Raw genomic sequence first — 20953 nt, 5'->3', positions numbered from 1 at the left:
TTCCCTTTCAGTGCACCAAATATTAGAATGAACACATTTGTAATAAATATGTGCGGAGAAATAAATGACAGTGAGCAAAATAAATAAATCCAATAAAAGTGAATCAAACAAAATGATTGCAAAAGCTGTCAATAAAGTGTATCACCCCTTTGTCTTAACAGCCTTAACCACTACACCAGCGGCAGCACCAAACCATGTGACTGAGCGGTCAAGGGTCAAGACATACAGCATGTTTTAATCTCGTGTACCTGCTGTACACGAGGTAATAAAGACAAACCTCGAACCTGCGTGTCCGCAAATTCCTGTCAAGCCTTTGCTTATCAGCCCCATATAATTCAAGGGACAAGGTTCAATGTGGCTTTGTCTGTACGAACCAATCTGAACCAATCTGAAAGGAGCGCTCATCTCATGTGACCTCTGAGGAACCAACCAGAAAGGATCTCTCATATCATGTGATCTGTGATGAAATTGAACCAACCTTAACTCAGTCAGTCAGTCGTACTGAAATGGCGCAGCAGGGAGTTCAACTGGATCAGGAACAGTTGAGTTGTTCTATCTGTCTGGATCTACTGAAGGATCCAGTGACTGTTCCCTGTGGACACAGCTACTGCAGGAGGTGTATCGAGAGGTACTGGAACCAGGACGATCAGAGAGGGAGGTTCAGCTGTCCACAATGCAGACACACCTTCACCCCACGACCTGTTCTGAAGAAAAACACCATGTTGGCTGAGGTGGTGGAGAGCCTGAAGAAGACAGGTGAGACCAATTGAAGTTCTCTTGTAAATACAGCTCACTGTCTGTCTGTCTGTCTGTCTGTCAGATAAATCCAATAAAGAGATGAAACGTCTTATTACAAGAATATAAAAGGCTAACAAAAAGGCAGTGTGGCAGGCTATCTTGAGGGGAAACAATATGTTAGTCTAACACAGATTGGTGGTAAGGCACATAGTTATCAGGCAGCGGAGACATACTGGATCCTATTAGGCTACCTAACATATACATTTATATCAAATTGATAAATGCATGCATCTATCTATCTTCTAGGACTCGAAGCTGCTCCTCCTGATCACTGCTATGCTGGACCTGGAGATGTGGCCTGTGATGTCTGCACTGGGAGGAGACTGAAAGCTGTGAAGACTTGTCTTCAGTGTCTCGTCTCTTACTGTGACACTCACCTCCAGCCTCACTATCAATTAGCTGTCTTTAAAAAACACAAGCTGGTCAAAGCCTGCTCCATAGACGAACACAAAGGTCATGTTATGATCTCAGCTGCAGCAGAACGGACTGAGAGACAGAAAGAGCTCAGAACGAGTCAGCAGAAAATCCAGCAGAGAATCCAGGAGAGCGAGAACGGCGTGAAGGTGCTTTACCAGGAGGTGGAGTTGATCAACCACTGTGCTGACAGAGCAGTGGAGGACAGTGACACCAATTTTACTGAGCTGATCTCTTCCATGGAGAGAAAACGATCTGAGGTGAGGGAGCTCATCAGAGACCAGCAGAAACGTGAAGTGAGTCGTGCTGAAGAACTGAGGAGGCGTGTGGAGCAGGAGGTCACTGAACTGAGGAGGAGACATGCTGAGCTGGAGCAGCTCTCACTCACAGAGGATCACATCCAATTTCTACAGCGTTACACCTCCTCCCTCTCAACGATCAGTGAATCTATACACCCAGTCAGCAGCAATGTTCGTCCTCTGCGATACTTTGAAGATGTGACTGTGGCTGTGTCCAAGATGAGGGAGAAACTAGAGGGCATTCTTACAGTGGAAGGGGCAAACATCTCAGAGACAGTGAACAGAGTGGATGTTTTCCTGTCAACACCACCAGAACCCAAGACCAGAGCTGAGTTCTTACAATATTCACGTCCGATCACACTGGACCCAAACACAGCTCATCAACAACTGTGTCTGTCTGAAGGGAACAGAAAAGTAACACGGCTAGACAAACCACAATCGCATCCCGCTCACCCAGAGAGATTCAATTTCTGGACTCAGATTCTGAGTAGAGAGGGTCTGACTGGTCGCTTTTACTGCGAGGTAGAGGCCAGCGGATACTTTGTTCACATAGCAGTCTCACATAAAGATATCAGCAGAACAGGGTCTGGTGTCGAATGTAAATTTGGATTAAATGATAAATCATGGTCTTTACTGTGTAACAAACAAGGTTATACTTTCAGACACAGAGGCATTGAAGCACACATCCCAGGCCTCGTGTCCTTCAGAGTAGGAGTGTACCTGGACCACAGTGCAGGTACTCTGTCCTTCTACAGCGTGTCTGACGACACCATGACGCTCCTCCACACAGTCCACACCACGTTCACCCAAAACCTCCATGTTGGACTTAGGCTTTGTTCATATGGACTCACTGCTGAGTTGTGTGACCTCAAGTAGATCACAACTTTTGTTCTGTCTCTCGTGTCATGAGTGCAGCATGGTTTCGTCATGTTCTTGTTTTCCTCTCCGCCTGCTTTGTGAGCTTGTAGATCAGCTATTTTAGCTCTGTGTCGTATCATGAAGTTTATATAGGGCCTTAATGGTTAATCATCACCAATCATTTTGTTCTCTTGTATTCATACAAACGCTTGGCAGAATTTGTCTTGTGATGTAATCACCATTTTATGGATTTGATATTCCATTGTGAAATATTGTATTTTTATTTTTATTTTTATGTCATAAAAAGTAACCAACATGATAATATTAGTAGAATACATTTTGTTTATAGTGTGTATATTATTGGTTCATGAGAGTCCTTTATGTCTTTATATGATATATCTGTCACTGTGGAGCACAACAGAGAGGCGTTGCTTGTAGATCGGCTATTTTCACACACAAATCCCTCTTTCTTAGTTAACATATAACCAATGTTTATGGCCGATGTTTGACCATTTTTATGGTAGGACTATATATAGCTTGTTGATTACATTTGACGCAGTGGTGGTCTTATTTGTTTCATTTTATTTTAACTGTATTAAAAAGGTTTTAAAAGTGATTAAATTGTCACTTTAGAAATGTATATGTCTGTACAGTATGCACTTATACTGTATGTTGTTGTCGCTTTTTTACTGTTGAGATGAGAAAACAACGTTGGTGTTGCACATTAAGCTAATCATCTGTTTTGATAACCACTGCTCTAAGACACAGTATAAATAATGTTGTGAATCAAGTGACATTAAAGATGAGCAAACCGAGCATCTCTGATCACTGCTTTGTGCTTCTATTCTCGCAGTGTGTGTAGGAAGGTTGACACAGGCAGCAACTTGTAATCTAGTTACATGTTCTTCTATTCTAGCAGTGTGTGTAGGAAGGTTGACAGCGGCAGCAACTTGTAATCTAGTTTAATGATCTTCTATTCTGTGTGTGTGTGTGTGTGTGTGTGTGTGTGTGTGTGTGTGTGTGTGTGTGTGTGTGTGTGTGTGTGTGTGTGTGTGTGTGTGTGTGTGTGCGTGCGTGTGTGTGTGTGTGTGTGTGTAGGAAGGTTGAAACAGGCAGCAACCTTTAATATAGTCTCTGCTTCATCTCTCTGTCAGCTAAACGGTCCTTGGCCTAAACATTGTCAAAGACCCTTGCAGTAGATTGATATGCTTTTATTAGACATTTGTGTTACCTCAAAATTGTACTTTGTGTCGTGATCTTGAAAATATCTGGACAAAGTATTACTTACCAATGGCTACGGTATTAACTTGATGGTAGAGGAAATTCAGCTTGTAACAGGACGTGCATGATATTTAGATTATCAGACTTGGGACGAAGTGTAGTGCAGTGTGGGCATGGGGAAATCATGGAATGGTTTTTAACTATATATAAGAGAAGAAAAAATGCTTTTCCCCTCATTCCAGTCTTAGAATATGACTTTTTATTTCACAACATATTCCCCCATTTCCACTGGGTTTTATGGGGTGAATGAATGAGTGTGGCAACAGAGTATTTGGTTTGGAACAGACCCATCTTGTCTCTTTCTGCCATAGTGACATTGTCCTGCATCAGATCATGTGTCCCTATCCAAATCAGCTTCTCCAATAGCTTCTTCTGTTTCGTTTTTTTGTGTTACCTCAAACTTGTACTTGAGTACAGTACTTGAGTAAATTCACTTAGTTACTTTACACCAGGGGTGGGCAACTTTGAAGACGGAGAGGGCCACTATATTTCCACACTCACTCCAGAGGGCCACTATATTTCCACACTCACTCCAGAGGGCCACTATATTTCCACACTCACTCCAGAGGGCCACTATATGTCCACACTTGCACACTCACTCTAGAGGGCCACTATATTTCCACACTCACCCCAGAGGGCCACTATATATATGTCCACAATTGCACACTCACTCCAGAGGGCCACTATACTTCCACACTCACTCTAGAGGGCCACTATATTTCCACACTCACTCCAGAGGGCCACTATATTTCCACACTCACTCTAGAGGGCCACTATATTTCCACACTCACTCCAGAGGGCCACTATATTTCCACACTCACTCCAGAGGGCCACTAAAGCCCACCACACACCGGCTGCGTCCGCCGCGAGGCGGACACAGCCGCCTCCATTATTTTCAATGAACCTATCGCACACCGGCTCCGTCCGCCGCGTCGCGCCGCACCGTCCGGCGCGCCGATAGAACACAGTTCTATTTTCCAGGCGGCGTGCCGCGCCGCGCCACAGACGGTCGCAGACGGTGTGCGATGGGCTTATATTTCCACACTCACTCCAGAGGGCCACATTGCATATTAATTACTGTCGTAGCAAAAATTGCCGATCTACAAACTCAAAACGCGTCGCATTGCAATGCGTTTTGAGCTTGTAGATCAGCTATTTTTGCTATTATTTGAATTGAAATCCTGCAATTTTTTTATTTGGAATCCTGAAAATTATATATATTTTTGATTTCAAATGCCTTTCAAATGCCTTTAATTGTTATGTTAGTATAATATAAATTCATTGGACAAATAAGACAATAACAATTGAAACCACTAATATACGTAGACTGAAGTATATGAAAGCGGATCATGTTTGCATGTTTGGAATTGTAACAGCTGAAATCGATGATACAGTATATCAGTATTCTGATATTAACCACATTAAGCCACAACTCCCCCCGGGCCGCTCTTGTAAGGAGTTGCTCCTAGAAGCTCTTCTCATGTGGGTCCTTGTGGATAAACAGACCAAGAGAATGAAGTGTGTGTATGTGGTAGAAGTACTGGTACTTATACTCTACTCTGCTGTCCCCTTCGGCCATCATCAACACCCAGTTATTGGTCTGGCTGTCTGAGTAGCAACGCAACTCACGTAACATTCCTGTGAAAGGCAGGCTGAAACCATAGGGCAGCTGGGTGACTATGGGCCCTATTTTGGTCAGTGACTTATACCACTTATCCCTAGACTTCTTTGCTTTGTTTTACTATTTTGAAAAAACACTTTGAAATTGTTCAACCAGCCGATCTACGACGACACGCTGTGAGGTTGTAGATCGGCTATTTGAAATATTCAAAATATTTATGAAAAGGCAAAGAGGTTTAGGGATATGGGGTAAGGCACTGACGAAAATAGGGCCCTAAATCTCCTGTTACTGTGGTTTACACACACACACGCACGCAACGATACAATACTTTCAGGGCCTATGACAAAGATGGTGTGCATGTGCGTGTGCGTGTGCGTGTGCGTGCGCGTGCGCGTGCGCGTGCGCGTGCGCAGTTGCGCACGCACACGCTCAATGATCACTCAATGATGCGGTCTGGACCACAAAGTCCACATCAAATGTTTTGTAGAAATGGTAGAAACTGAACAAAAATATATGTCTCATTTATCTGAACCAGATACAATAATAAATGTTTTAATCTGCATGTACCTGCACACAAGGTAATAATGAAGAACCATGAACCTCACCTGAGTGTCAGCATTCCTACCGTTCATACCTTTTCTTATCGGCCCAAATTCCAAGGGACAAGGTTAACTGTGGCTTTGTATGCACGAAACAATCAGAAAGGATCTCTCATCTTGTGACCTCATGAGGAACCAGTCTGACAATAAAGTAATTCCTTTACGTAAAGCTGGTATGCGGGCCCTATACCTCCTTCCACCTCTGAGGAACCAACAAGAAAGGAGCTCTCATATCATGACCTGTGATCTCTGAGAAAATTAAGCCAACCTTAACTCAATCTGTTAGTCAGTCAGTCAGTCATACAGTCAGACGTACTGAAATGGCGCAGCAGGGACTTCAACTCGATCAGGAACAGTTGAGTTGTTCTATCTGTCTGGATCTACTGAAGGATCCAGTGACTGTTCCCTGTGGACACAACTACTGCAGTAGGTGTATCGAGAGTTTCTGGAACCAGGACGATCAGAGAGGAAGGTTCACGTGTCCACAATGCAGACACAGCTTCGTCCCAAAACCTGTTCTGAAGAAAAACACCATGTTGGCTGAGGTGGTGGAGAGCCTGAAGAAGACAGGTGAGACCAATTTAAGTTATCTTGTAAATACAGCTTACTGTCTGTCTGTCTGTCAGATATACATACATAAACCAATAAAGAGATGAAACGTCTTAATACACGGATATAAAAGGGGAACAACAAGGCATGGTGGCAGGCTATCTTGAGGGGAAACAATATGTGAGTCTAACACAGATTGGTGGTAAGGCAGATAGGCGGTAACAAAAACAATAGTTAGATAGCGGAGAATGCTGCCATAGGCTCAAATTTGAGGGTACAGGCACATACAAATTAAATACATTTTTATCAGATTTATATATCAATTTATCAACAGGACTCCAAGCTGCTCCTCCTGATCACTGCTACGCTGGACCTGGAGATGTGGCCTGTGATGTCTGCACTGGGAGGAGACTGAAAGCTGTGAAGACTTGTCTTCAGTGTCTGGTCTCTTACTGTGACACTCATCTCCAGCCTCACTATCAGTCTCCTGCCTTTAAGAAACACAAGCTGGTCAAAGCCTCCGGCGACCTTCAGGAGAACATCTGCTCTCGTCACGATGAGATGAAGAAGGTTTTTTGTCGTACCGACCAGCAGTTTATCTGTTCTCTGTGCTCCATGGACGAACACAAAGGCCACGATACCATCTCAGCTGCAGCAGAAAGGACTGAGAGACAGAAAGAGCTTGATACGAGTCGGCAGAACATCCAGCAGAGAATCCAGGAGAGAGAGAAAGATGTCAAGGTGCTTCACCAGGAGGTGGAGTCCATCAACCACTGTGCTGAGAGAGCAGTGGATGACAGTGACACCATCTTTACTGAGCTCATCTCTTCCATGAAGAAAACACGATCTGAGGTGAGGGAGCTGATCAGAGACCAACAGAAACGTGAAGTGAGTCGTGCTGAAGAACTGAGGATGCGTGTGGAGCAGGAGGTCACTGAACTGAGGAGGAGACATGCTGAGCTGGAGCAGCTCTCACTCACAGAGGATCACATCCAATTTCTACAGCGTTACACCTCCTCCCTCTCAACGATCAGTGGATCTACACACGCAGTCAGCAGAAATGTCCGTCCTCTGAGATACTTTGAAGATGTGACTGTAGCTGTGTCCAAGATGAGGGAGAAACTAGAGGACATTATTTCAGAGGAAGGGACAAACGTCTCAGAGACAGTGAAAACAGTGGATGTTTTATTGTCAACAGTAACACCACCAGAACCCAAGACCAGAGCTGAGTTCTTACAATATTCACGTCCGTTCACACTGGATTCAAACACAGCACATCGACTCCTGTCTCTGTCTAAAGGAAACAGAAAAGTAGCAGTGATGGGCAAACCACAATCACATCCTGATCACCCAGAGAGATTCATTATATTTTATCAGGTTATGAGTAGAGAGGGTCTGACAGGACGTTGGTACTGGGAGGTACAGTGTAGTGGATACCGTGTTCATATAGCAGCCTCATATAAAGATATCAGCAGAACAGGGTCTGGTTACGGATCCAATGATAAATCGTGGTCTTTAGTTTGGACCGAACAAGGTTATTGTTTCAGACACAGAAACATTGAAACTCCAATCCCCATCACAGGCCGTGTGTCCTCCAGAGTAGGAGTGTACCTGGACCACAGTGCAGGTACTCTGTCCTTCTACAGCGTGTCTGACGACACCATGGCGCTCCTCCACACAGTCCACACCACGTTCACCCAAAACCTCCATGTTGGATTTAGGCTTTGTTCATATGGAACCACTGCTGAGTTGTGTGACCTCAAGTAGATCACACTTTTGTTTTTTCTCTCGTGTCGGTGCAGCATCGTTTCATTATAATGTTCTTGTTCGTCCGCTCAGCCTGCTTTGTGAGCTTATATATAGATCAGCAATCTTTTGCTGTACGTCGTATATGATGAAGTAAACCATTTGGCCAATGTTACAGATTGTTGATTCGTTTTGACGCAGTAATGATCTTATTGAATAAATAATGTTGTGAATAAAATTACATTAAAGATGAACAAAACAAGCATCTCTGATCACTATTTTGTTCTAACAGTGTGTGTACGAAGGTTTACACAGCAGCGTTTAATCTAGTCTCTGCTCTTCTTGCAATTTGTGTTATGTGTATGTCACAGTTTTGTAATAATAATAATAATCTAAATCTACAAAGAGACTATAGTAACTAGTTTTCGAATAAATCGTAATGGAGTAAAAGTACAATATTTTCCTCTCAGATGTAGAAGTATAAAAGTACTGACTGACTGACGTAAAAACCTTACAATTAAGGTATTTAATTTGTACATTAAGCGCTCTCCTCATGTGGCTCCTTGTGGATGAACAGACCAAGAGAATGAAGTGTGTGTATGTGGTAGAAGTACTAGTACTTATATTCTACTCTGCTGTCCCCTAGCTTCGGCCATCATCAACACCCAGTTATTGGAAAATAGGGCCTTAAATCCCCTGTTACTGTGGTTTACACACGCACGCACACAACGTTTGTATTAGTATTCTTGTGAGTACCATTCACATTTTTGTGACTTCAATTTTAGCCCTCATCCGAAAGCCTGAGTTGTACACACCAGCGTTGTTGTATATACCGAAAGGTATACACATTTGAATTATTTTATTTGGTCCACACTTTAAAAGGAAAATGCATATAGGACACAAACATTATGGGTGCAGTTATGTTACAATCACAAGCCTATGACACATGTTTGGAATCATGATACAACAAGAATGTCACTCAGCAGCGTCTCTGATAGCCATATTCGTTCACACGACGGTGCTCAGGACTAGGCTTAGTCTCATATGGTGGCATAGACAGTACAACAGGGACAGTACAACACCTCGCACACACACACACACACACACACACACACACACACACACACACACACACACACACACACACACACACACACACACACACACACACACACATTTTGATAAAAGCATGCAAGTCTCATGAACAAAGGTTATACAGTCCTGTTTCTTTACGTAATATAGCAATCAAACCAATCCCCACTTTTCCAGACCTGAAAAAATTAAATAAAAAAAGATTAATGGTTTCGTCTTGTCCCATCTTGACTACTGTAATGGACTCTACACTAGCCTAAGGTCTTCCTCTATTCATCAACTATACAATAAACAAAATAGAGCTGATGGAATTCTCAACAACACAAACCTCAGAGTATATATAGCACTGGCTGCACTTCACTGGCTGCCCATCAGATCCTGAATGTATTTAAAATGTCTTTACATTACATGGGCTAGCCCCACTTTATATCTCTGACTTACTGGAGGCAAAGCCAAATGTGAGATCTCTCATAGGTCCTCTGACAAGGGTCTTCTGAAGATACCCGTGACAAAACTCGTAACCAAGGGGGACCGGGCCTTTGCCTTTTGCTCCCTCAATGTGGAACATCCTACCCTTGTCGATCAAAAACGCTGAATCTGTTGATTTATTTAGTAAACTTTTTGTGTTGTGATTTTTTTTTTTGTGTGTGTGTGTGTGTGTGTGTGTGTGTGTGTGTGTGTGTGTGTGTGTGTGTGTGTGTGTGTGTGTGTGTGTGTGTGTGTGTGCGTGTGTGTGTGTTTGTGTGTGTGTGTGTGTGTTAAGAGGCAGCGGTGGCCGAACGGTTTGCGGAGCGATCTTGATACCGGAAGTTTGCTAGTTCGAATCCCTGGACCGGCACGTTCAAATGACCACTGCTGAAGTGCCCTTGAGCAGGGCATTGAACCCCTACCATGAAATGTTCTATGAGCAGGGTGTGGCTGTAAACAAGCAAAATACCTTTGCTTTGTGTGTGCGCGTGCGCGACACACGCCATTAAGCGGTCTGGACCACAAAGTCCATGTCAAATGTTTTGTAGAAATTGTCTGTAGAAACTGAACAAAAATATTTTTCAATCTCATGTATGTGAACCCATACATTAAATATGTTTTAATCTTGTGTACCTGCACACAAGCTTAATAAAGAAGGACCTTGCACCCTAAGTGTCAGCAAATTTCTGCCAAGGCCTTTATCGGCCTAGCTCTCATCTCATGTGACCTCTGAGGAACCAGTCTGACAATAGTCATTCCTTTACCTAAAGCTGGTATGCGGGCCCTACCTCCTTCCACCTCTGAGGAACCAACCAGAAATAAGCTCTCATATAATGACGTGTGATCTCTGAGGAAATTAAGCCAACCTTAACTCAATCTGTCAGTCAGTCAGTCAGTCAGTCATACAGACGGACGTACTGAAATGGCGCAGCAGGGACTTCAACTGGATCAGGAACAGTTGTGTTGTTCTATCTGTCTGGATCTACTGAAGGATCCAGTGACTGTTCCCTGTGGACACAGCTACTGCAGGAGGTGTATCGAGAGATTCTGGAACCAGGACGATCAGAGAGGAAGGTTCACGTGTCCACAATGCAGACACAGCTTCAACCCAAAACCTGTTCTGAAGAAAAACACCATGTTGGCTGAGGTGGTGGAGAGCCTGAAGAAGACCGGTGAGACCAATTTAATATACTGTGAATATTGTCATATATACAAAACCAAAAAAGAGATGAAACGTCTTCATAGGGGGAGGGCACAGTGACGCGTTCGATAGGATTTTGGCTTATTTGGGCACCATCTTTCTGCCTACATGTACATAGACTAGTAGGATGCTAGGCTACTTGGCTGCCAGTCTGTAGTTCGTAAGTTTGCTTGTCAGTGACGCTGGTGTGTACACTGTCACTGCAGTACACCATCTTCCATCTCTCTACTATCTTTGACTTAATTGTCACAACTCTTCTACTCTATGGCTCTGGATCGACGGTGGTATTATTATTATTATTCGTCGTTAGACAATGTTCGGGTGTTCTGATCTGATAGCCGCCTCCCCTCCCCTCCCCCCTCGCGTCAAAACAGTTCTTAATGTTTACATCTTACTTGATGAGAAGACATGTGTACATATGCTTATACGGAACCACGGAGAGGGGGAAAACACCAAGAGAATGACGAGTGATCAGCCAAACGTGTTCTCTCCGCAGTAAATAAATAATCTGTCTGTATGCGATCTGACCATTATTATTTCGATTACACTGTCATGCTCGTTTGTTGACAGGTAGAGAGCAGCAGAGCATGTGTTTGGGAATGTTGCTAAAGGTTATGATATTTTGTCAGCTGACACCCAAATCAAAGAAACCTTTATTTAATCTGTATTTAATTATTTGATATCTCCGACAGTCAGCGTACTGCAAGGCTACAATGGAAGCATAATTCTGACGGCCCGCGGTGGAATTTGGGTATAAAAACGACAGGACAGACCCATTACTGTTGTGGATCAAGGCTATGTTATTTTGTCATCTGACGCCCAAACCATACAGTGTTTATTTAATGATTTTATATCTATAATGGTATATGTCTCCACAGTGAGGCTGGAACAATAGCCTACTAGCCTACTGGTAGGCAGGGAAATGTCAACCAGAATAACCCATTCTGAGTGAAACGCCTCCCTGCATTGGACCTATACAAGGATATAAACGGCTAACAACAAGGCAGTGTAGCAGGCTATTCTTGGGGAGAAACAATATGTTAGTCTAACAGATTGGTGGTAGGGGTAAGGCAGATAGATGGTAACGAAGATAGACAGTAACAAAAACAATAGTTGCCAGGCACTGAAGACATGCTGGCTCCTATTAGACTATCAAATATGAGGGTACAGGCACATACAAATAAAATCAATATTTTATCAGGTTATTAAATACATGATGCATCAATCTGTCAACAGGACTCCAAGCTGCACCTCCTGATCACTTCTACGCTGGACCTGGAGATGTGGCCTGTGATGTCTGCACTGGGAGGAGACTGAAAGCTGTGAAGACTTGTCTTCAGTGTCTGATCTCTTACTGTGACACGCACCTCCAGCCTCACTATCAGTCTCCTGCCTTTAAGAAACACAAGCTGGTCAAAGCCTCCGGCGACCTTCAGGAGAACATCTGCTCTCGACATGACGAGGTGAAAAAGGTTTTCTGTCGTACTGATCAGCAGTTTATCTGTTGTCTGTGCTCCATGGAAGAACACAAAGGCCACGATACGACCTCAGCTGCAGCAGAAAGGACTGAGAGACAAAAAGAGCTTGATACGAGTCGGCAGAACATCCAGCAGAGAATCCAGGAGAGAGAGAAAGACGTGAAGGTGCTTCACCAGGAGGTGGAGTCCATCAACCACTGTGCTGACAGAGCAGTGGAGGACAGTGACGCCATTTTTACTGAGCTCATCTCTTCCATGGAGAAAAGACGATCTGAGGTGAGGGAGCTGATCAGAGACCAGCAGAAACGTGAAGTGAGTCGTGCTGAAGAACTGAGGATGCGTGTGGAGCAGGAGGTCACTGAACTGAGGAGGAGACATGCTGAGCTGGAGCAGCTCTCACTCACAGAGAATCACATCCATTTTCTACAGCGTTACACCTCCTCCCTCTCAACGATCAGTGAATCTACACACCCAGTCAGCAGAAATGTCCGTCCTCTGAGATACTTTGAAGATGTGACTGTGGCTGTGTCCAGGATGAGGGAGAAACTAGAGGACATTCTTACAGTGGAACGGGCAAACGTCTCAGAGACAGTGAACAGAGTGGATGTTTTACTGTCAACAGGACATGAACCGAAGATCATAGCTGACGAACTAGAGGACATTTATACAGAGGAAGGGACAAATGTCTCAGAGACAGTGAACAGAGTGGATGTTTTACCGTCAACAGCACCAGAACCTAAGACCAGAGCTGAGTTCTTACAATATTCACGTCCGATCACACTGGATCCAAACACCGCAAATCAACTCCTGTCTCTGTCTAAAGGGAACAGAAAAGTAACAATGATGGACCAATCACAATCATATCCTGATCACCCACAGAGATTCACTTTTTCAGATTTTTCAGAAAATTTTCAGATTCTGAGTAGAGAGGGTCTGACAGGACGTTGTTACTATGAGGTAAAGTGGAGCGGAGGCAGTTTTGTTATAGCAGCCTCATATAAAGATATCGGCAGAACAGGTTATGGTGATGAATGTGTATTTGGACGCAATGATAAATCATGGTCTTTAAAGTGTACCACAGAAGGTTATACTTTCAGACACAGAGGCATTGAAGCACACATCCCAGGCCCCGTGTCCTTCAGAGTAGGAGTGTACCTGGACCACAGTGCAGGCACTCTGTCCTTCTACAGCGTGTCTGACGACACCATGGCTCTCCTTCACACAGTCCACACCACGTTCACCCAAAACCTCCATGTTGGACTTAGGCTTTGTACATATGGACTCACTGCCGAGTTGTGTGACCTCAAGTAGATCACAACTTTTGTTCTGTCTCTCGTGTCATGAGTGCAGCATGGTTTCGTCATGTTCTTGTTTTCCTCTCCGCCTGCTTTGTGAGCTTGTAGATCAGCTATTTTAGCTCTGTGTCGTATCATGTAGTTTATATAGGGCCTTAATGGTTAATCATCACCAATCATTTTGTTCTCTTGTATTCATACGTATGTACAAACGCTTGGCAGAATTTGTCTTGTGATGTAATCACCACTTTATGGATTTGATATTCCATTGTGAAATATTGTATTTTCTTTTTCATTAATTTGTTTTTATTGTCATAAAAAGTAACATGATAATATTAGTAGAATACATTTTGTTTATAGTGTGTACTGTGTATATTATTGGTTCATGAGAGTCCTTTATGTCTTTATATGATATATCTGTATTATCTGTCACTGTGCAGCACAACAGAGGCGTTGTGTGCTTGTAGATCGGCTACTTTCACACACAAATCCCTCTTTCTTAGTTAACATATAACCAATGTTTATGGCCGACGTTTGACCATTTTTATGGTAGGACTATATATAGCTTGTTGATTACATTTGACGCAGTGGTGGTCTTATTTGTTTCATTTTATTTTAACTGTATTAAAAAGGTTTTAAAAGTGATGAAATTGTCACTTTAGAAATGTATATGTCTAAGTATGTATGTACAGTATGCACTTATACTGTATGTTGTTGTTGCTTTTTTACTGTTGAGATGAGAAAACAACGTTGGTGTTGCACATTAAGCTAATCATCTGTTTTGATAACCACTGCTCTAAGACACAGTATAAATAATGTTGTGAATGAAGTGACATTAAAGATGAACAAACCGAGCATCTCTGATCACTGCTTTGTGCTTCTATTCTCGCAGTGTGTGTAGGAAGGTTGACAGCGGCAGCAATTTGTAATCTCTTCTATTCTGTGTGTGTGTGTGTGTGTGTGTGTGTGTGTGTGTGTGTGTTGTGTGTGTGTGTGTGTGTGTGTGTGTGTGTGTGTGTGTGTGTGTGTGTGTGTGTGTGTGTGTGTGTGTGTGTGTGTGTGTGTGTGTGTGTGTGTGTGTGTGTGTGTGTGTGTGTGGGAAGGTTGACACAGGCAGCAACCTTTAATATAGTCTCTGCTCTCTGTCAGCTAAACGGTCCTTGGCCTAAACATTGTCAAATACCCTTCCAGTAGATTGCTTTTATTACACGTTTCTGTTACCTCAAAATTATGTCGTGATCTTGAAAATATCTGGACAAAGTATTACTTACCAATGGGTATTAAGTATGACGGTAATTCTTAATTGATGAGGAAATTCAGCTTGTAACAGGACGTGCATGGTTTTTAACTATATATAAGAGAAGAAAAATAATGCTTTTACCCTAATTCCAGTTCAGAATATGACTTTTTATTTCACAACATATTCCCCCATTTCCACTGGGTTTCATGGGGCGAATGAATGAGTGTGGCAACAGAGTATTTGGTTTGGAACAGACCCATCTTGTCTCTTTCTGCCATAGTGACATTGTCCTGCATCAGATCATGTGTCCCTCTCCAAATCAGCTTCTCCAATAGCTTCTTCTGTTTCGTTTTTTTGTGTTACCTCAAACTTGTACTTGAGTACAGTATAAGTAAATTCACTTAGTTGTACTTTACACCAGGGGTGGGCAACTTTGAAGATGGAGGGGGCCACTATATTTCCACACTCACCCCAGAGGGCCACTATATGTGCACACTTGCACACTCACTCCAGAGGGCCACTATATTTCCACACTCACTCCAGAGGGCCACTATATTTCCACACTCACTCCAGAGGGCCACATTGCATATTAATTACTGTCGTAGCAAAAATTGCCGATCTACAAACTCAAAACGCGTCGCATTGCAATGCGTTTTGAGCTTGTAGATCAGCTATTTTTGCTATTATTTGAATTGAAATCCTGCAATTTTTTTATTTGGAATCCTGAAAATTATATATATTTTTGATTTCAAATGCCTTTCAAATGCCTTTAATTGTTATGTTAGTGAATATAAATTCATTGGACATAAAAAAATAAGACAATAACAATTTAAACCACTAATATACGTAGACTGAAGTATATGAAAGCGGATCATGTTTGCATGTTTGGAATTGTAACAGCTGAAATCGATGATACAGTATATCAGTATTCTGATATTAACCACATCAAGCCACAACTCCCCCCGGGCCGCTCTTGTAAGGAGTTGCTCCTAGAAGCTCTTCTCATGTGGCTCCTTGTGGATAAACAGACCAAGAGAATGAAGTGTGTGTATGTGGTAGAATAAGTACTAGTACTTATACTCTACTCTGCTGTCCCCTTCGGCCATCATCAACACCCAGTTATTGGTCTGGCTGTCTGAGTATAGCAACGCAACTCACGTAACATTCCTGTGAAAGGCAGGCTGAAACCATAGGGCAGCTGGGTGACTATGGGCCCTATTTTGGTCAGTGACTTATACTACCACTTACCCCTAGACTTCTTTGCTTTGTTTTACTATTTTGAAAAAACACTTTAAAATTGTTCAACTAGCCGATCTACGACGACACGCTGTGAGGTTGTAGATCGGCTATTTGAAATATTCAAAATATTTATAAAAAGGCAAAGAAGTTTAGGGATATGGGGTAAGGCACTGACGAAAATAGGGCCCTAAATATCCTGTTTCCGTGGTTTACACACACACACACACACACACACACACACACACACACACACACACACACACGCAACGTTTGTATTAGTATTCTTGTGAGTACCATTCACATTTTTGTGACTTCATTTTTAGCCCTCATCCGAAAGCCTGAGTTGTACACACCAGCGTTGTTGTATAGCGAAAAGTATCCACTGCAAAGCTTCAGTTCCCCTTGGTTACGAGTTTGGTCGCAAGTATCTTTAGAAGACCCTTGTCAGAGGACCACATTTGGCTTTGCCTTCAGTAAGTCCGAGATATCAAGCAGGGCTAGGCCATGTAATGCCTTATAGGTTGTTAAACAAAATGTAAAATACATTCAGGATTTGATGGGCAGCCAGTGTTATATTATGTGCTCTGAGGTTTGTGAGAATTCTAGCAGCTCATATTCTGTAGGCTACTAATTGTAGTTGTTGAATAGAGGAACACATTAGGTACGTAGTGTAGAGTCCATTACAGTAGTCTAGTCAAGACGGGACCAGACGAGAGCATTCATCTTTTTCTTTTTTGTTTTGGTCTTGAAAAGGTTTGATTGTGCGATATGTAAGTGATCGAAACATGATTGTGTACCTCCTATAAATTTTTTATCATTATTTTATTGTTGCAGTGTCTGTTGGATGCCAATGGGCGCAGGGACAAGTGAATTCACCTTTAGAAAAGCCCCGCCCTCTACTCTACCACTTAGACACTACTGTTTCATTTTTGTGCGTGTGCGTGTGCTTGTGCGTGTGCTGCACACAAGGTAATAATGAAGAACCATGAACCTCACCTGAGTGTCAGCATTCCTGCCAAGCCTTTTCTTATCGGCCCAAATTCCAAGGGACATGGTTAACTGTGGCTTTGTATGTACGAAACAATCAGAAAGGATCTCTCATCTTGTGACCTCTGAGGAACCAGTCTGACAATAAAGTAATTCCTTTACGTAAAGCTGGTATGCGGGCCCTATACCGCCTTCCACCTCTGAGGAACCAACCAGAAAGAAGCTCTCATATAATGACGTGATCTCTGAGGAAATTAAGCCAACCTTAACTCAATCTGTCAGTCAGTCAGTCAGTCAGTCAGTCATACAGACAGACGTACTGAAATGGCGCAGCAGGGACTTCAACTGGATCAGGAACAGTTGTGTTGTTCTATCTGTCTGGATCTACTGAAGGATCCAGTGACTGTTCCCTGTGGACACAGCTACTGCAGGAGGTGTATCGAGAGTTTCTGGAACCAGGACGATCAGAGAGGAAGGTTCACGTGTCCACAATGCAGACACAGCTTCATCCCAAAACCTGTTCTGAAGAAAAACACCATGTTGGCTGAGGTGGTGGAGAGCCTGAAGAAGACAGGTGAGACCAATTTAATACTGTGAATATTGTCATATATACAAAACCAAAAAAGAGATGAAACGGGAGGGCACAGTGACGCGTTCGGTAGGATTTTGGCTTATTTGGGCACCATCTTTCTGCCTACATGTAGGCTAGTAGGATGCTAGGTTACTTGTCTGCCAGTCTGTAATTTGTAAGTTTGCTTGTCAGTGACGCTGGTGTGTACACTGTCACTGCAGTACACCATCTTCCATCTCTCTACTATCTTTGACTTGTCACAACTCTTCTACTCTATGGCTCTGGATCGACGGTGGTATTATTATTATTATTCGTCGTTAGAAAATGTTGGGGTGTTCTGATCTGATAGCCGCCTCCCCTCGCGTCAAAACAGTTCTTAATGTTTACATCTTACTTGATGAGAAGACGTGTACATATGCTTATACGGAACCAGGGAGAGGGGGAAAACACCAAGAGAATGACGAGTGATCAGCCAAACGTGTTTTCTCCGCAGTAAATAAATAATCTGTCTGTATGCGATCTGACCATTATTATTTTGATTACACTGTCATGCTCGTTTGATGACAGGTAGAGAGCAGCAGAGCAACATATGTTTGGGAATGTTGCTAAAAGGTTATGATATTTTGTCAGCTGACACCCAAATCAAAGAAACCATACAGCATGTATTTAATTATTTTATATCTCCGACAGTCAACGCATAATATAATATAATGGTATATGTCTCCACAGTGAGGCTGGAAAAATAGCCTCGCAGCCTACTACTATGCCTACTAGCCTACTGGTAAGCAGGAAAATGTCAACCAGAATAAGGTTAATGAATACATATGCATCAATCTATCAACAGGACTCCAAGCTCCTCCTGATCAATTCTACGCTGGACCTGGTGATGTGGCCTGTGATTTCTGCACTGGGAGGAGACTGAAAGCTGTGAAGACTTGTCTTCAGTGCCTTGTCTCTTACTGTGACACTCATCTCCAGCCTCACTATCAACTAGCTGTCTTTAAGAAACACAAGCTGGTAAAACCCTCCGGCGAGCTTCAGGAGAACATCTGCTCTCGTCACGACGAGGTGAAAAAGGTTTTCTGTCGTACCGATCAGCAGTTTATCTGTTGTCTGTGCTCCATGGATGATCACAAAGGCCACGATACGATCTCAGCTACAGCAGAAAGGACTGAGAGACAAAAAGAGCTTGATACGAGTCGGCAGAACATCCAGCAGAGAATCCAGGAGAGAGAGAAAGACGTGAAGGTGCTTCACAAGGAGGTGGACTCAATCAACCACTGTGCTGACAGAGCAGTGGATGACAGTGACACCATCTTTACTGAGCTCATCTCTTCCATGGAGAAAAGACGATCTGAGGTGAGGGAGCTGATCAGAGACCAGCAGAAACGTGAAGTGAGTCGTGCTGAAGAACTGAGGAGGCGTGTGGAGCAGGAGGTCACTGAACTGAGGAGGAGACATGCTGAGCTGGAGCAGCTCTCACTCACAGAGGATCACATCCATTTTCTACAGCGTTACACCTCCTCCCTCTCAACGATCAGTGAATCTACACACCCAGTCAGCAGCAATGTCCGTCCTCTGAGATACTTTGAAGTGACTTTGGCTGTGTCCAGGATGAGGGAGAAACTAGAGGACATTCTTACAGTGGAAGGGGCAAACGTCTCAGAGACAGTGAACAGAGTGGATGTTTTACTGTCAACACCACCAGGACCCAAGACCAGAGCTGAGTTCTTACAATATTCATGTCCGTTCACACTGGATCCAAACACAGCAAATCGACTCCTGTCTCTGTCTAAAGGAAACAGAAAAGTAACAATGATGGGCAAACCACAATCACATCCTGATCACCCAGAGAGATTCATTATATTTTATCAGGTTATGAGTAGAGAGGGTCTGACAGGACGTTGGTACTGGGAGGTACAGTGTAGTGGATACCGTGTTCATATAGCAGCCTCATATAAAGATATCAGCAGAACAGGGTCTGGTTACGGATCCAATGATAAATCGTGGTCTTTAGTTTGGACCGAACAAGGTTATTGTTTCAGACACAGAAACTTTGAAACTCCAATCCCCATCACAGGCTGTGTGTCCTCCAGAGTAGGAGTGTACCTGGACCACAGTGCAGGTACTCTGTCCTTCTACAATGTGTCTGACACCATGACGCTCCTCCACACAGTCCACACCACATTCACCCAAAAACTCCATGTTGGATTTAGGCTTTGTTCATATGGAACCACTGCTGAGTTGTGTGACCTCAAGTAGATTACACTGCTGTGTGAGCTTGCAGATCAGCTATTTTAGCTCTGTCGTATAGGGCCTTCAAGTGGGGCCTTAAAGTGGTTAATCATTACCAATAATTTTGTTCTCTTGTATTCATACAAACGCGTGGCAGAATTTGTCTTGTGATGTAATCACCATTTTATGGATTTGATATATTGTATTGTGAAATATTGTATTTTTTTTTATGAATTTGTTTTTAATGTCATAAAAAGTAACCAACATGATAATATTAGTAGAATACATTTTGTTTATAGTGTGTATATTATTGCTTTATGAGAGTCCTTTATGTCTTTATATGATATATCTGTCACTGTGGAGCACAACAGAGGCGTTGTGTGCTTATAGATCGGCTATTTTCACACACAAATCCCTCTTTCTTATCATAAACCAATGTTTATGGCCGATGTTTGACCAAGTTTTATGGTAGGACCATAGCTTGTTGATTACATTTGACGCAGTGATGGTCTTATTTGTTTCATTTTATTTTAACTGTATTAAAAAGGTTTTAAAAGTGATTGTAGTAAATTGTCATTTTAGAAATGTGCAGATATACCCTGTATGTACAGTATGCACTTTTTTACTGTTGAGATGAGAAAACAACATTGGTGTTGCACATTAAGCTAATTATCTGTTTTGATAACCACTGCTCTAAGACACAGTATAAATAATGTTGTGAATGAAGTGACATTAAAGATGAACAAACCGAGCATCTCTGATCACTGCTTCACTGCTGTTTCTATTCTCACAGTGTGTGTAGGAAGGTTGACAGCGGCAGCAATTTGTAATCTAGTTAAATGTTCTTCTATTCTGTGTGTGTGTGTGTGTGTGTGTGTGTGTGTGTGTGTGTGTGTGTGGGAAGGTTGACACAGGCAGCAACCTTTAATATAGTCTCTGCTTCAGCTTGTAACAGGACGTGCATGATATTTAGATTATCAGA

At 42.8% G+C, this 20953-nt stretch overlaps 2 protein-coding genes across 2 annotated transcripts in view; both read left to right on the top strand.

Moving 5' to 3' along the window:
• Positions 1 to 506: 506 nt before the first annotated feature.
• LOC308323511 (uncharacterized protein) overlaps positions 507 to 20953 on the top strand; it is a gene marked incomplete at its 5' end in the record, with an annotated part of 31492 nt that continues 11045 nt past the window's right edge. Inside the window, 6 exons of the mRNA XM_080775239.1 lie at positions 507 to 756; positions 1045 to 2383; positions 6157 to 6440; positions 6754 to 8182; positions 17588 to 17739; positions 18731 to 19407. Coding sequence (XP_080631365.1) covers positions 507 to 756; positions 1045 to 2383; positions 6157 to 6440; positions 6754 to 8182; positions 17588 to 17739; positions 18731 to 19407 — 4131 coding nt within the window. The remainder of the gene's footprint in view (positions 757 to 1044; positions 2384 to 6156; positions 6441 to 6753; positions 8183 to 17587; positions 17740 to 18730; positions 19408 to 20953) is intronic.
• Positions 10648 to 13715, top strand: LOC308324474 (E3 ubiquitin/ISG15 ligase TRIM25-like; the record flags this gene model as incomplete). Its single annotated transcript, XM_080776518.1, has 2 exons — positions 10648 to 10897; positions 12163 to 13715. 2 exons carry the CDS (start codon positions 10648 to 10650, stop codon positions 13713 to 13715), a joined length of 1803 nt encoding a protein of 600 aa, XP_080632644.1.

Source organism: Protomyctophum bolini (assembly GCF_963924005.1).
Source record: "Protomyctophum bolini genome assembly, chromosome: 11".
Lineage (NCBI taxonomy): Eukaryota > Metazoa > Chordata > Actinopteri > Myctophiformes > Myctophidae > Protomyctophum > Protomyctophum bolini.
The sequence above is the reverse complement of the archived record's forward strand: the minus strand, read 5'-3'. Positions and strand labels throughout refer to the sequence as shown.